Raw genomic sequence first — 15,870 nt, forward strand, 5'->3', positions numbered from 1 at the left:
GGTATTATTTCTTTTCCAGGCCTTCTGCCAGTCTTCATAAGGCATAGGATGGGCTATATCTTGAGCCCATATCACCATATTCTCTTTAACTGGATTATGACCATGGACTACGGAGTGCAGTAGCCACTAAAATAAACAGTGGCAACTTATTGTCACTTAGAACAGAGCTTTGCTATCTGCACCTGTGATGTGCTGCTATTGCTTCTGTCAAGGTCTATCTCCTTTGGCCCCTAACTGTTAAAAAACAAACAAAAAATGCTTCTAGGGCAACTGAGTGTTTTATGAAATGCTGCGCCTGCTAAGGCTTGGCTGCTTGCCAGCTAAATTTTCCCAGAGTACTTCTGAACCCACATATGATTCTCACATGGAATTGACTGCTGCTTGCTTTAAAGCAAGCATTTGTCCTATTTTTCCTTGTTTTTAAAGGAATGCCTTCCTACCATCACCTTATAAGATATTGGCGGGTTACAAACCGCCACTAACGACGCACTCCGTGCGTGTTAGGGTTAGGAAGGGGCGTGTTAGGGTTAGGAAGAGTCGCCCCTTCCTAACCCGCCCCAGCCCCAACATGCGCGGAGCACGTTGTAAACGGCGGCGCCCATCCACATGGGCGCTGCCATTTTGATGTCTTGAACGCTGTGCGTCCAGACGTGTCACAGCGGAAGTGATGCCGCGAGGGCGCGCTCTGCCCCTCGCGGCGCCACTTCCGCGTTTCGAAAAGGGAAGCCTCTGTTAAGGAAAAAGCAACATGGGACATACAGTGAATGAAATAAAACATGTATGTGAGAGTCAGGGTGACTCAGCAGAAGCAATTAGAAGCCACACAGGTGTAAAAGGTAATGCAATTAACAAGTCCTAAATGCCAAGGACAGAAATGTAAAGTGGATAATTGAACACACCTGAGAATTGTTAAGTGGTCAAGGTGAAATGATGAAATCATTAATTGTGGGTTGAACCAAGAGAGCCAATGAGAGTGGATGTACACGCCCACTGGGTGGAAACAGACAACAGTGGGTGGTATTTTGCAATGACTATAATAATGGCTATGAATCCCAATGTATTTTGTGGGTAGTTGTGGAGTAGTGTGGGTAGTTGTGGAGTATTTGTTTATAGTAGAATAAACTAGATTTTTTATATAAGACTACTGAGTTGTCTGGTGTCTTGGGTGACGATACAAGAGCCAGCTGGATCCTGAAGAAGTGTGAAGACTTCTGTGGAAGCAAGAGAGTGAGAAGGCTTGGAGAGTTTGTCAGGGTCTTCAGCCTATTCTCTGTAACTCTGCTGCTTTAGAGCAAAGCTTTAACCACTGGCCAAAACTGGTCAGCGCCGGTGCGTAACAAGGTGGTGAGTTCGAGCCAGAGGTGAAGAGCTACAACTCCCATCATCCCTGACAGCCTCGGGGTCTGGCCACTGGGGCTTCCCTACGCAGCGAATGGCGGCGGCGGGAAAACAGCCCCTTGAGGGCCGTTTGTAACCCGCCATTGTGGGTATGACAGAGGAAGAATGAGGGGGAGAGTAAACTATCTGCAAACAGGTATCACTAGTCAGTTATTCTTTTAAAACATTTTATCATTTTAAACATCCTATCAATAAATTTATAAGTCTGCTTATTACAAAACTATATCTAATTCAGAGCAGGGCAAGTAGCTACCAAAGTCAATTTTAAACGATAAATCATACAACACTAACCAAAACAAAATACCTGTTAATACTGACAGCACACTACTTAGAAAAGAGGTGGGCAACTGCTGGAGGCTATAGGGCTGCATTAGCCCCACAGGAGGCCTGGAGGTCACTTTTTGTTCACTTTGTTTTTTAAAAAAATAGCCCGAAAATGTGGTGAAAATGATACCATGCTCCCTAGATGTTTTTAAAAGTTTTCTTCAATTTTTGAGCTCTGGGGATTGGTGGGAGGCACAAAAATGGCAATGGACTCTGCCTATCCCAGTCTAGATGTTATCATAAACATGTTTATATATAACAATATGACCTATGTATCCATGAGACCGGTTGTTGTTGTTATTATTATTATTATATTTGTGTCCTGCTCTTTTCCCAGAATGACTCACAACATTAAAAGAACAATACAATTAAAAACATAGAAAAGTGGTACATTAAAACTGAATTAAATTGTTGCAATATTAAAATAGATTGCTTATTAAAAGAATAAAATACAGTTAAAAAATTAAAACTGTTTAAAACACTTAAAATGATACAACATGCCACACCAGTCCTTTAACCAGCATTTTGAATTGTGCCCAGAAACAAACTGGCAGGCAGTAGAGCTGTTTCAACAGGGGCATTGTGTGGTCTCTATAACCTGCCCCTGTTAACAACCTGGCTGCAACTCTTTGAACCAGCTGAAGTTTCTGAACACTTTTCAAAGGCAGCCCCATGTAGAGCACATTACAGTAGTCCAAACGGGATTGTAACCAAGGCATGTACCACCAAGGCCAGATCTGGTGTCTCAAGGAATAGGTGCAGTTGGTGCACAAGCTTTAAATGTGCAAAAGCACTCCTGGTCACTGCACAGACCTCAGCCTCCAGGTTCACAGTTGAGTCCAGAAGCATCCCAAACTGCAAACCTGCATCTTCTGGGGAGTGTAACCCCATTTAACACAGGCCTGATCCCTATTCCCTGATCTACCTTCCAAATGACCAGAAACATCTCTGACTTGTCTGGATTAAGTTTCAACTTGTTTGCCCTCAGCCAGTCCATTACTGATGGTAGACACTGGCTTAGGATCAGGACAGCCTCCTTGGAATGAGGTTGAAAGGAATAACAGAGTTAGGGGTCATCCACATATTGATGGCATCACACCCCAAAACTCTGGACGAGCTCTCCCAGTGGTTTCATGTATATGTTAAATAGCATAAGGGACAACACAGAAACCTGAGGGATCCCACAGGCCAATGGTCAGTGGGTCAAGCAGGAGTCCCCCAGCACCACCTTCTGGGTTCACCCCTCCAGGAAGTAACAGAGACACTGTAAAACATTACCTCCATTATAAACCCTTGGTTTCACTTAAATGCGTATAAAAATGTTCTCTCTAGGAGAGAGAGATTAGTGCACTACACTTTCATAGTGCTGCTATTCCACTTTACTGCTCTGGATGCCTCTTATTGCATTCTGGGATTTGCAGTTTATGGAGGGTCATTTAGAATTCGCAGCCAGAGAGCTCTTAGGTGTCACTGAACTACACACCCGAGAATGCAACAAGAGGCAGCCAGAGTAGTAAAAGTGGGATAGTGGTACTATAAAGGTGTAGTGCGATAATAAAAAGAGTAGTCAGGCTACAAAGTCAATATTTTGTTAATTCAAATATTTACTTACTTTCACTTACCTTCCATAGTGGGTTTAATTATATGAGAACAAAGCAACCCATGTAAATGACATATTACACTGTCAACAAAGTAAGCAATTTTTTTAAAAAAAAAGTTAATTTGGCTTACCTTAACATCCCTGTGAATTATATTGTTATCATGACAATAACGTAGTGCTTCCAGTATCTGTCTCATGTAATGACTGCAAATCAAAATACAAACAAAATTATACAATAATTTTGTAAAAATTATAAACATTACAAAAACAGTATAGGCTTTGGACATCTTATTTTAAAAACATGGAATACAGTCATCCCTCTGTTTTTGCAGACTTGGAGTCTACGTCCCTTGCCCATTCGCTAGTGCCAAACGTAGGGGGACAAAATGGGGTGCGCGCCACCATTCAAGCCAATGGGGCTTGAATATTGGCGATTTTTCATTTTCACGCACACGCAGGAGGGGTCCAGAATGGATCCCCTGCAAAAACAGAGGGATGACTGTAAAATGAGCTTTCAACATAGAAATTTTCCTTATCATTCCTAAAAATTTATTGTAAAGCCCAAGGCTGCAATTCTATTCACAATTTCCTAGGAGTAAACCCTACTGGATACAGTAAACATTATTCAAATCTAATATAGGCCTTGCCTTTTTCATTTTTTAAAAAAGTCAGGCTATCCACAATTTTCAGAGTTTTGTGTGGAAGGAGGGCAGTTTTCTACTCATTCATCCTGTACAGTTTCCCAGGTATGCATGTAATTACCTATAACAGTCAAATACATAGTCAGTTAGTCTGTTCCTGCTTAAAAAAGCAAAACTGTGGGAGACAGGGTACTCTAGTAGCATCTTTAATAATGATGTTTTCCAGCAGGATATCTACTTTTTCAGATGGAGTACAATATTACAATAGCTGCAGTGGCTAGGAACATAGGTGTAACATGTTACTGTGTGGGAACAGTGTAACAAAGGGCCAGAACAGATGGCCCCTAAAAGACGCCTTCAGGTTTACACACTGCATAATCTGATGATGTCCTGAAACGGCCCAGAAACTGGGTGACTTCAAGATGCTCTGTCACCACGATGTTTAGACGCTGCACACCGCTGGTGCATCTAGAAACCGTCATAGGGCCATGGTGCAGCTACTGAAGGTGGCTTTTCCATGGCTCCAAATGGAACGGATCTTTGCTGCTCCTTTTTGGGCCAGGTTCAAGGTGGATTGGGGCTGCAGTGTGTAGTTGCTCCAGCCCCAGTCCATCTTTGGATGGGTGGCTTCAAACCAATCCTTCCTCCCTGCCTGTTTGCCCCCAGAGTTACATTTCGAAATAATGGAATAAGCAGGAACAACATTGCTTTACTAGTTTAATGAATACTGTCTTCTAGCTGCTTTAAAAACATATTTTAAAGGACATTTTTAGGTGTTTTTGGAGATATTCTGACAGGAATTTTTAAATTTTATGCAATTCTCTCATCAATCCTATTCTTTTAAAAATAAAAATGTCATCAGAAAGTTTTTAAAATGTTATGAGCAGTGGAACAAAAACACAAGCTATTTTCCTCAGCATAGTAGCATAAAATGGATGGAGCTATTTTTCAAGCACTCCATTGAGCATCAGAAATGAATTACATTTTAGAAGTGTTTTCCCAAACTCTGGCAACAGCTTTGTTTGATTCCTCTCATTGTCCTAACAGAAATAAACTAGCATAAGGAGGAGGAGTTTGGATTACAACAGAGCCAAAGCTACCCTATCCCTGTCTCTTTCTGACTCCAGGAATCCATTGTCTGAGGGTCTTTTGCCAGCTACCAACACCTGATTTCCATGGCAGGGACGTAGCCAAGGGGGGGGGGGTTTCTTGGGGTCCGGACCCCCCTTCCATTAGAAAAATGAATGTTGTGTGCTGCTGTGCCGCCGCACCCAAGCCCCATTATAATGGTGGCACTTAGTCTGGACCCCCCCTTCCTAAAATCCTAGCTACGTCCCTGTCCATGGGCATATAGTGATGCTGTTACGATAGTGACTATCATGTGCACCTTAATAATGTTCTTAATGCAAGCTTTCCTAGCTTCAACTGAGGGATTTATCTGACTTTTAACTGCTCATCTGCAGCAATCTTACTTTGTTGTATTGTTAGATTTTAAATGTCTTGTAAGCCATCTGGAGATCTGAAAAGTAGTATGGTAAAATGATAAAGATGTCTCCCCAGTACTGAAGCATTCTGAAGCAACAAAGCAATGCAGGCCCTATATATATATATATATATATATATGTGTGTGTGTGTGTGTGTGTGTGTGTATGTGTATTCTCTCATGCTCCAATTTATTGTAGTCCAGTAGATGGTGCTCTTTCCTAATCTTTGGTAAACTGATGTTAAAATAAATGTTTCTATATACGGGGTAATGGACAAAACATATGTTTCCTGAAAGTTTTGAAGATTAAAACTCCTAGTAATGCTATTTTTTACGGAATGTCTACTTTATATTCAAAACATAAAAATTGAGAAAGGTACAAATATAAATCTGGAAACATGAGTTCAATTCCCAGCTCGGCCTTGGAAACTCATGGGTGAAATGGGTGAATCACATACACTTAGGTTCACTTTAAGGTCATCATAAGTTGGAAATAACTTGAAGGTAACACAACAATATCAACAACATTTTTTTATAGTTGATCATAATATTGTAGTTCAAAATTATTTTAGGTGTAAGCATAACTGCCCATTTTCATATTACAGTGGAACCTCGCCATACGCGGGGGAACTGTTCCGGATCCCGCCGCGTATGGCGATTTCCGCCTATGCTCGAGCCCCATTGTAAACAATGGGGCTCGTGCATGGTGGTGTGGAGGTGCGCGGGGCGCAACGGGCGCGCGTGCCCATTCAACTGAATGGGACACACCGCCCCTGCCGCCCCGCGCGCGTGTGCCACGGCTTCAGCGCGTATGCTCAAGGCCGCGTATGGCGCGCCCGCCTATGGCGAGGTTCCACTGTACTAATTATTATTATTTATAACATTTTAAACAATCTTTCTCCCAGGATGGATTTAAAGGCAATTAGCATCAATATGAAATAATTAAAACCCATTTAAATAATATTTAAAAACCAAACTGGAAAAAAACCCCATACCTTGGCAACTAAACAAATGTTTAGTGCTTGAACTAATGGTTGAATAAACATTAAAAATATTTTAAAGGGAAAATGCAAAATGCAGCCCCCGTGGGAAAATATTCCATACACCAAAGGAGTCAAGAAAACTCTACTTCTGTGAAAGTCAATCTGGCTGATCAACTATAGGTTAAGTATCCCTTCTATGAAATTCCAATATCTGAAATCCTTTTTTAATGGGTGGCTGAGACACCTTTGCTTTCTGATGGTTCATATAAGCAAGCTTTGCTTCATGCACAAAAAATTTAAAAACACTGTACATAAAATGGCCCTTAACAGACGCTTTCAGGGCGTCATCAGAACACGACATTTACACGCCACACTGCATATCATTACTGAATATATCACACTTTCTGGCTCTCATTTATGCTGCCACAAACCACATGCCCTTGAAAGCTCTCTTTATGATCCATTATAAAAAACCTCTTAGCTAACATATTTTTTGACCAAGTTGAGAATACTTTAAATGTAACAAGTTCTCAACTCATGAAATGTTTCATCATTACACCCTATGATGGGATTTTCTTGGCAAGATCTGTTCAGAGGAGGTTTACTAATGCCTTCTCCTGAGGCTGAAAGTGTGTGACTTTCCCAAGGTGGGTTTCATAGGTGAATGGGAAATTGAACCTTGTTCTCCAGTCATAGTCCAATGCTCAAACAACTATGCTACACTGGCTCTCGCAGAATACTTTCTACAATACTTTGCCAATAAACTCCATCTAAAAGTTATGAATGTATAACATGAAAGAGGAGTTGAAATAAAGGGGGCAGAAACTCTCAGAGGTCTATCAAAGATTAATAAGTATGACTGCTTAGTAAAACCTGTTCAGAATGAATATACCCCTGAATATCAGCTGCTAGGAGAGAAAGCCATTGTTCTATCCCCCAAAGCATCAAACTAGTCACGGTTAGAAACAGAATACTAAAGCAAACATACACTTGTCAGATCCAGTAGGGCTCTCTGGTGCTCAACTTAAATGTCCTTAACTTGTACCCACTCTTCATTTACCTGACATTTTAAACCTAAATGTGATGGAAACATAATGCTGATAGCAATGTGATGTAACTACAAACTGTTGAAACATTACTGGCATGGAAACATTTTGTCTTCTGTTGGCCACTAGTATTTTAAATTCTTCTCATTTCAGGATCTAACTTAACCATCTTTTAGACGTTTAACTCTTACATACTTTAATTCATGGATGAATTAAATCTGATGATTTATTTCTACAAGTCTACAAAAAACGTATGCAACCAACTTCTGTCTCTGAGTCTTAAAGGTGCTAGAAGATCCTTTGCATAGTGATCCAGACTAACATGGCTATGTCTTTGAATACTTCAGTTTGCTTCCCCCCTAACATGAGTGACACTGCTTTAAAAAACTTATATACAGAATGCTAACCCCCCCAACAATAAAACAGTACACCATTTGGATCTGGAGAGGTTCCACTCTGGGCCCTCTATATATAGGAAAAACACAGGTGATTGCACCCCACATTAATATGGGGCATGGATATTTGTGTTCACGAGCAATTGTGATCTGAAACCCACAGTTCTGGAGGGGCCATTGTACTAATCACAATACAGGAAACTGAATGAGTCTACTATTAGCTATTCATTCATCTGCCAAATTAAAATAAGAACACATACCTAGCTACAGCTTCACTGTATACGAAACCAGCATCTGCTCTTTTTACAATTTCAAAGCAAAGATCTGCACCATCCATACTGCAGATTGAAAAAAAAAACACAAGTATAAATGTTGTTTTTAAAAACAGAAAATAGAACTTCAAATAACAGTAATGCTCCATTTACACTTTCAAGATAAATTCTAAAAAACCCAGATATTATTAAAACAGGGACTGGGAACATGTGCCCTCCAGATGTTACTATAACAAGTTCTATGTGGAGTGTTTAGAAACTTCAGTTGGTAGAAACAGCTGTAGCTAGTGTTAACTGGGGCTAAAGGGAGCTGGGATTACAGAGAACATACAGCTGCCTGGCTTGAACAGATCCACTCTTACTGGGTACAATTCAAAGTGCTGGTTATGACCTATAAAGCTTAGGTCCAGAATATCCCACAGACTGTACCTCTTGATGTCATCATCATCATCATCATTTTTTTAAAAATACAAAACATAATTAAAAACAAACCCATAGTCAAAATACAATACTATAAAATCATTAAAATACACTCATGAGATCTTTAATGCTGTTTTTAAATGAAGTCAGCTTTTTCATATCTCTTCGAGCAGATCATTCCACATTCTGGAGGCAGCAGACAAAAAACGTCTTCTGAGATACCGTTGTCCCTTCAGTCCTGGTTAGTTGAAGCAAACAGGGCAGATTGTACAGGAAAAGGCAAAAAGGTAATGTGAATCCAAACCATGTAGGGTTTTAAAAGTACAGTAATAACCAATCATTTGTACTTCGCCCCAAAATTAACTGGCAGTCAGAGGAGTGCTTTTAAGATCGGTGTACACATAATCAGTTTGGCTGCCATATTCTGAACCAGTTGGAGTTTCTGGACTTGGTACAAAGATAGCCCAATGTACAGTGCATTGCAGAAGTCCAGTTTTGAGGTAACCAGTGAGTGCACTACCATCTTTAGGTACTTCAGTTCTAGGAATTGGCATAGTTGGCGTATCAGCTAAAGCTGATAACAAGCATTCCTAACTGTTGCGTCTATCTGAGCTGATATTTGGAGGGATGAATCCAGGAGCACTCCCAAACTGCCAACAAAGTCTTTCATGGGACTGTGACTCGATCCAGGACTGGTTGACACACCTCCTGTTCCAGATTAGGACCCTTGATAGTAAGCACCTCTGCTTGTCTGGATTAAGTTTCAGCTTGTTTTAGTTCATCCAGCCTATTATCTCTTCCAAGCATTCATTCAGAGAAGACACACTAACCTTAACTGAGGCATGAAGAAGTATATTTGGGTGTCTTCAGTGTACTGATAGCATCCCAACCCATGCCTCTAACTTATCTCTCCCAGCAGTTTTATGAAGACACTGAATAGCACTGAGGATAGAATGGTACTTTGTGGTACACCATATAACAGCTCCTGTTTTGAGGGGAAGCTATCTCCAAGCACCACCATCTAGAACCTACCTGAGAGGTAGGACCAGATCCACTGCAACACAATGCCTCAATTTCCCAACTCTCTCAGGTGTTTCAGAAGGATACCTTGGTTGATGTGTATACTCCCCCTGTCAGCATTGTGTCTGATGCCCTTGCCCCTTGAAAACAAGGGTAGATTAAGCAGTTTGGTCACATTAGTATGGCTTTTATTTATCTTGTGTGAGGGACAGAGCTTGTGTCTGCCTTCACCTGGGCACATCCTCTCACAGGAGAGCAAGGAGCATGAGAAACCCCACAGTCAATCAATTCTGGCCTGTCATGATAGGAAGGGTAGGATAGGGAGTATGAAGGACTTGTGTAAGGAGTAAACCAAATATAGTGAGCTAACCTGGTAAGGTTTAAAGATAAGCCTTGAAAAGATATATTTTCATGTTTAATATTTAACCACCGCGTAAGCCTTTTTTCTTCTTCTTTTTTGGTTAGGGGATTTATTGGCTCTTATTTCTTATTAGATTTTATCTCTTTGTCAGGGATGTCTGCTTTATTGTTTGATTTTGTAATGCCATGTACATTTATAAGTATTATGTCAGTGAATAAATACATAATAATCCCAGCCACATATCACAGACCTGAAGATATACTGACTTGTACTTTTGTAGAATCACCTTATTTCTCTTAAGGTATCTCAGAATGGGTCAAAGAGAAGGAAAAAGATGGCTACCAGAACTTTCATTATAAGAAAGGGTAATGTAAAAGTCAGCACTGTCATACCCTGTTTCTGCCAAGTTAGAAACATTTAAAAAATATTTTGGGGAGTATTTTTTTAATGAAATTTTTAATCTGAAGTCTTAGATTCTGTAGCATACAGATTTAATTTACAATACATAATACATTATGCTTATATTATGTATGCTCACACTATGCACACAAGAAATTTTTATTATTTATTTGTTTATTTAATTTATATCCCACCTTTCTCTCAAAAGTAGAAATGAGCATGTTAAATTACTGTAGAATCTAGTGGTGGAATATAACTTGTCATCGCTAGGTGGAGATAGACTCCAAATAAATGAAGTGTGATTAAATTCTTCCACATAAAAATTCATGAAGTGTTTCTCAGAAACAAGAGTCACTTTATAACCACAGCTAAAGCTTACACTTCAGTTTGGATTCAAAATTTCAGCTACTTTCCCCTTCTTTACACATACCCAAGCAGATTAAGGGGGGGGGGGGGAGAAGATATTAGCAGCATTTTAATCATCACTAGATTAAATATGGACATCACACAGCTAAACAACTGCTAGCATACAATGACCATTCATTATACTGAAGATGGATCTACATAGCAAACATAATGCAGTTTGACACCACTTTAACTGCCATGGCTCCATCCTACAGAATCCTGGGATTTGTAGTTTGTAGATGTAACATCAATCTGTTAGAAAAGGCTAGAGATCATGTAAAACTGTAAATTCCAGGATTTCCTATGATGGAGCTACAGCACTTACAGTGGTATCAAACTGCATTATTTCTACAGTGTTGATGCACCCCCTAGAAAAATATAAAAATGATTAATTTGTAGGGTCTGCATAATATTATAATCAGAGCCAATTACAGTATATGTAATTGTTACCTCTGTCATCAGTGGAAACCATAGTCCACAACATGAATGTAAAATATTTATATAGGATAATCAACCTGGGCATGTCAAAGACATACAAGCATCCCCTGGCACCAAGGAACCCCATCTTGCTGATTTTCTGCAATCTTCCTGTAGATACTTCTTTTCCCACAGCAAGAATGGGTCTACAAGAAGCTTGAGGAGGGGGGGATTCAATCACTCCCAGCAAGGAAAGAGGATCACTGGGATCTGTGTATGTGTACATATGCACTGTATAATTAAACATCACATGTGTTCCTTGAGGCCCCAAAAGGTTGCAAATGTATACCTCAGATTTGCACTGCTCCACACATTACACTTCATCCCAGTCAGGACAGCAAGCAATGTGCAAAGGAAATCAGTTACTGGCTGGTATTCAGAGCCCCAATGTGATAGATAAGCAGTTCTGTCCAAGATAGCAATGGTGGGTGAAATAGCACATTGCACATTGCACATCAACTAAATGCAGATCTCTCAATACTGTAATTTTCAAGGCAGCAGCAGAAGCTATAATCAGTAGAAGGGACAAACATGTTTCATATTCACGTAATACAGCTTACATTATTAAGGATCCTGGACCTTGTGAAAGATCCAGTTATAGTAAATTATGGTAATTAGAACAGAATATGATACAAATCCCAGGTCTTGGCAGGCTACTGCTTCCCACTCACAGTTTCTTTTAACTTTTTCCAAAGTGCTTTAAATGCTTTATTTCTTCTACTAGTTGTAGACTCTCATGCTCCTTAAAAATGGCAGCACTGGGACATTTTCATTAAGCTGATTTGAACTGACCTCTGTCTTACTTCCTAGTTAGAAAAAGAGCTCTCCTGGGCCTAAAAACAACTGGGAGTGGACTATAGTAAAATAGCTTCCCATGTGACTTTTTGGGGGAAATTCTATGGAGAGAATTGAAGACCCTGAAGGTCTCAAAAGCAGCTTTGGGGAATACATATACACAGAGATTGCACTTTCTTCACCTCTGGTCTATACAACAGCCACCCAGGTCCCTAAGGGAAGGTAACAAAGCAGAATATGAATTCAATAGCTGGAGGTTAATATATAATCATCATGACTAGCCTTATCCTTCATCATTGATATACCTGTCTTATCCTCTGTTAATTGTGTAATCTCCTTTAAAAATTATCCCAGTTGGTGGGCTTCAGTGTATCTTATGAAGATATATTCTCTGTTTTGTTTGTCCTCCTTGACGGTTGGTAAATGTGAGATAGCTACAGAATATGCAGAAAACTCCTGCAATAAGTACCGCTTTGCCAGACAGTATGTGCAACATGTTTATTATTTAATATATTAAGCAAGCTTCATTGATCTTAAATACACTTGATTACATACAGTGATCAGTTTTTAAAGAACATCTTAGTACTTTATATGCCATTTTAAATATTATGAAACAATTTGCTTGGCAGCATAAATCAATGTGTTTGTCTCTTTTTGTTAGATTTAACTCACCATAGTTCACCATTCTTCCACAAGAAGCAAAGAGTGATGATACAGGTATGTATTAAGAACTTACAATTCGAACACCATGTATAGCATTCCATCGGAACTGTAGGTCTCCAAGAGTTCAACAATATGAGGATGTTTCAGCATGTGACAGATACTGGCTTCCCTCTTCAGATCTGTTGAGAGACAGTAATTTTTTGCTTTATTCATTCATTGCTTTGGTCATCGATTCATTTTCTGCCTTTCTAACAAAAAAAGAGGCACTTATGGCAATAATGTGCTATATAATGTCTTCATGTCAAAACCCAAACCCAAAACCAAACAAAGAACACCCTGCAAAACCAAAGTATTTGATTATTTTCAAGATATTAAAAAAAACTTATCTAGGTTTTGATTTTGAGTTGTTTCATTAGAGCTAAAGTATTAATGCAAGGTTAGGGTACCTTTTTTCAACCCAGGTTTTAAGTCTGCGATCTAGAATTTTCCTTTGGGGCTACTGGTGGATGAAGTTATTTTTTCCTGTCTTCAAACTTTTAGCAAACAAACAAACGTGTGTGTGTGTATAATAAATATTTATTTGTGTCCCACCTCTCCCTTTTTGAGGATCGAGGCAGGTAACAGCAAACCAAATAACAATTACATAAATGATAACAAAATAATCCCTAGTCCCCTCAACCCCACAACCCTCCCACCCTCACATAAAATAAAAACAATAAAAACCATATAATCCACAATAACAAATTCATTACAACAACATTAAAACTGGAGTGATCATATTAAGAGGGGACAAGTTTTGATGGGTGAATAGTTTTGTTCTTTTAAGAGGTCAGTCTGGGGAGGCCCACTGGATCCATTTTTAAAGGCAACAAGAGATGTAATATGGAGGATCACCTCCGGCAGGTCATTCCAAATTTCTGGAGCGGCAGTTGAGAAGGTCCTCTGGAAAGTCTCTACCAATCTTGTTTTCTTTGGCTGCAACAAATTCTTCCCGGAGGACCCGAGTGTGTGGGAAGGATTGTATGGGAGGAGGCGTTCCCTCAATTAAGCCGGGTCCAACCATGTATGTGTGTTCCCTCCCTCTCTCACACACACATTTTCCAGCCTCCTCTTCCTCAGCTTTGGGGGATATGGGGCCAGAATAACCCAGGGACATCCTGGACCATTCTGGCAAATCACCAGAATTTATTGAATTAAGATAAAAAGTGAAAGAATAGTCGAGGTCTTTACACAATTAAACTCTATTTAGCAAAACAAATACTATAAATGTAACTTCTGATTCACCACACCCAAAGGCCAAATTACTAAGCAGTCAATTTTTAATCAACAGTAAAGAAAACCTTTCAGAAGTGAAGAGGGACAATAAAATAACTACAACTTCAAGACAAAGATCCTTCCAAAATCAGTGGAGAGAGATATTTAACAATAGAACACCACTGAAGGAGAACAAAAATAAGAGGTGCAACTTAGCCAAAGGGGGAACATATTTAAGTCCCAGTAATTTCAATCCTACTAGAACAGGATGGAACTTAAACCTGATTTATACTTATTGTATTTTGCAATAAAGTGAAATTAACCCAAGCAGTCACCATTTTTTTAAATGCAAGAATACAAAAAATACACATTTGTTTCCTAAGTAACATCCTCATTGCAACTGTCTTCAGAGGAAATCTGGCTACTGTATTTTAAAAGAAAACAGTGATTGACATCTTTTTAAAATATAAAAAATCCAAAACAAAAAACCAACTTTTAAAAATCAGAGCATTTATGTAGTAATTTTGAAACTGTACAGAGAACCCATCTCAAATTATTTTCTTGTGTATGAGGAAGTTGCACTCATGACACTGATGGACTAGAGCTACAAGATATAAACAGTGATCTTTTGACAGAAAATGCTATACTGATTTGAGAAGCAGACAAATAATAATCTAAATGCAATATGTAGATGTTTCTTACCACTCTATTAGTTGTACTGAACAATATTTGCCTGTGCAAACTCATATCTGTTCCCAGATATAGACCAGCCTTGTCTGTTAACATTTGGAAATCACTGCTCTATGTCAAAAGTCATTCTTAACATGGACCTCCTCCTACCCAACCCTTGTCCATTTTCACATATGTTCCTTTTTGCATTTTTGTACCTGATTTCAAATGCCATTGGTACAGGTGCCAAGTTCCTTACATTTGGCATGTTGATATAATCTGAGGTAAAAACTGGTTGCTAAGCATTCTTTTGATTAATCATCATGGAATGTATTGGAGCTACTTAGTAACTATGCCATGAGGCATGAAAAAAGGGGAAGGAATCTGTGTCATGGCTCTTGTTCCCCCAAGGAACAAAGCACTGCATTTGAAGATGGCCTTGCTGTGACTTTATGCTGAAAACATTATGGAAAGGGATCAATATGTTAATATTGTCTGCAGAATTCACTAGTACCTTGTTGTCATTATTCACTGCTGTCAAATAGACTTTGACTTATGATGACCTATGAATGAGAGATCTCTAATTCATTCTATCATCCTATGCTCCTACCCTATGCTCAGCTCCTGCAGAATCAGGGCCATGACTTCCTTGATTGAGCCAATCCATCTGCAATGTGGTTTCCCTTTTTTTCTTACTGTTTTCTACCTTATTAAGCATTATTGTCTTTTCTAGTGAACCATATCTTCCCATGATATGTCAAAAGTACAACAGTCTTGGTTTAGTCATTGTGGCTAGGGAGAGCTCAAGCTTCATTTAGTCTAGGACCCGTTTCTCTTCTTAATAGTTCACAGTATCTGTAGAACTATTCTCCAGCACCAGATCTCAAATGAGTTGATTTTCTTCCTATCAGCTTTCCTCACTGTCCACCTTTCACAACCATACATAGATGGTATGTAGCATAGTATAGTGGAGTCTCCTTCCTTGGAGGTCTTTAAACAGAGGCTGGATGGCCATCTGTCGGGGATCCTCCCTCCATAACTGCCATCCTCCGGCCTGTGAGAGAGTTGACCAGGCAGGCCCAGCTCCATCAGGGTTAGCCTGGTAGAAGAGACTCCTTCCTCCATAACTGTCATCTTCCGGCCTGAGAGGGAGTTGACCAGGCAGACCCAGCTCCATCAGGGCTAGCCTGGAAGAAGAGACTCCTCCCTCCATATCTGTCATCTTCTGGCCTATGAGGGAGTTGACCAGGCAAGCCCAGGTCCAC

At 39.7% G+C, this 15,870-nt stretch overlaps 1 protein-coding gene across 14 annotated transcripts in view; it reads right to left on the reverse strand.

The window, feature by feature from the left end:
- CASK (calcium/calmodulin dependent serine protein kinase) overlaps positions 1 to 15,870 on the reverse strand; it is a 202,563-nt gene that overhangs the window by 118,469 nt on the left and 68,224 nt on the right. For all 14 annotated transcript variants that reach the window (XM_089511887.1, XM_089511885.1, XM_089511880.1 and 11 more), the window contains exons 3-5: positions 12,756 to 12,861; positions 8,131 to 8,208; positions 3,454 to 3,526 (exon numbers count right to left, since the gene is read on the reverse strand). In XM_089511887.1, coding sequence (XP_089368013.1) covers positions 3,454 to 3,526; positions 8,131 to 8,208; positions 12,756 to 12,861 — 257 coding nt within the window. The remainder of the gene's footprint in view (positions 1 to 3,453; positions 3,527 to 8,130; positions 8,209 to 12,755; positions 12,862 to 15,870) is intronic.

This window comes from Sceloporus occidentalis, unplaced genomic scaffold (genome assembly GCF_023333645.1).
Source record: "Sceloporus occidentalis isolate IW3139 unplaced genomic scaffold, rSceOcc1.0.p SCAF_2, whole genome shotgun sequence".
Lineage (NCBI taxonomy): Eukaryota > Metazoa > Chordata > Lepidosauria > Squamata > Phrynosomatidae > Sceloporus > Sceloporus occidentalis.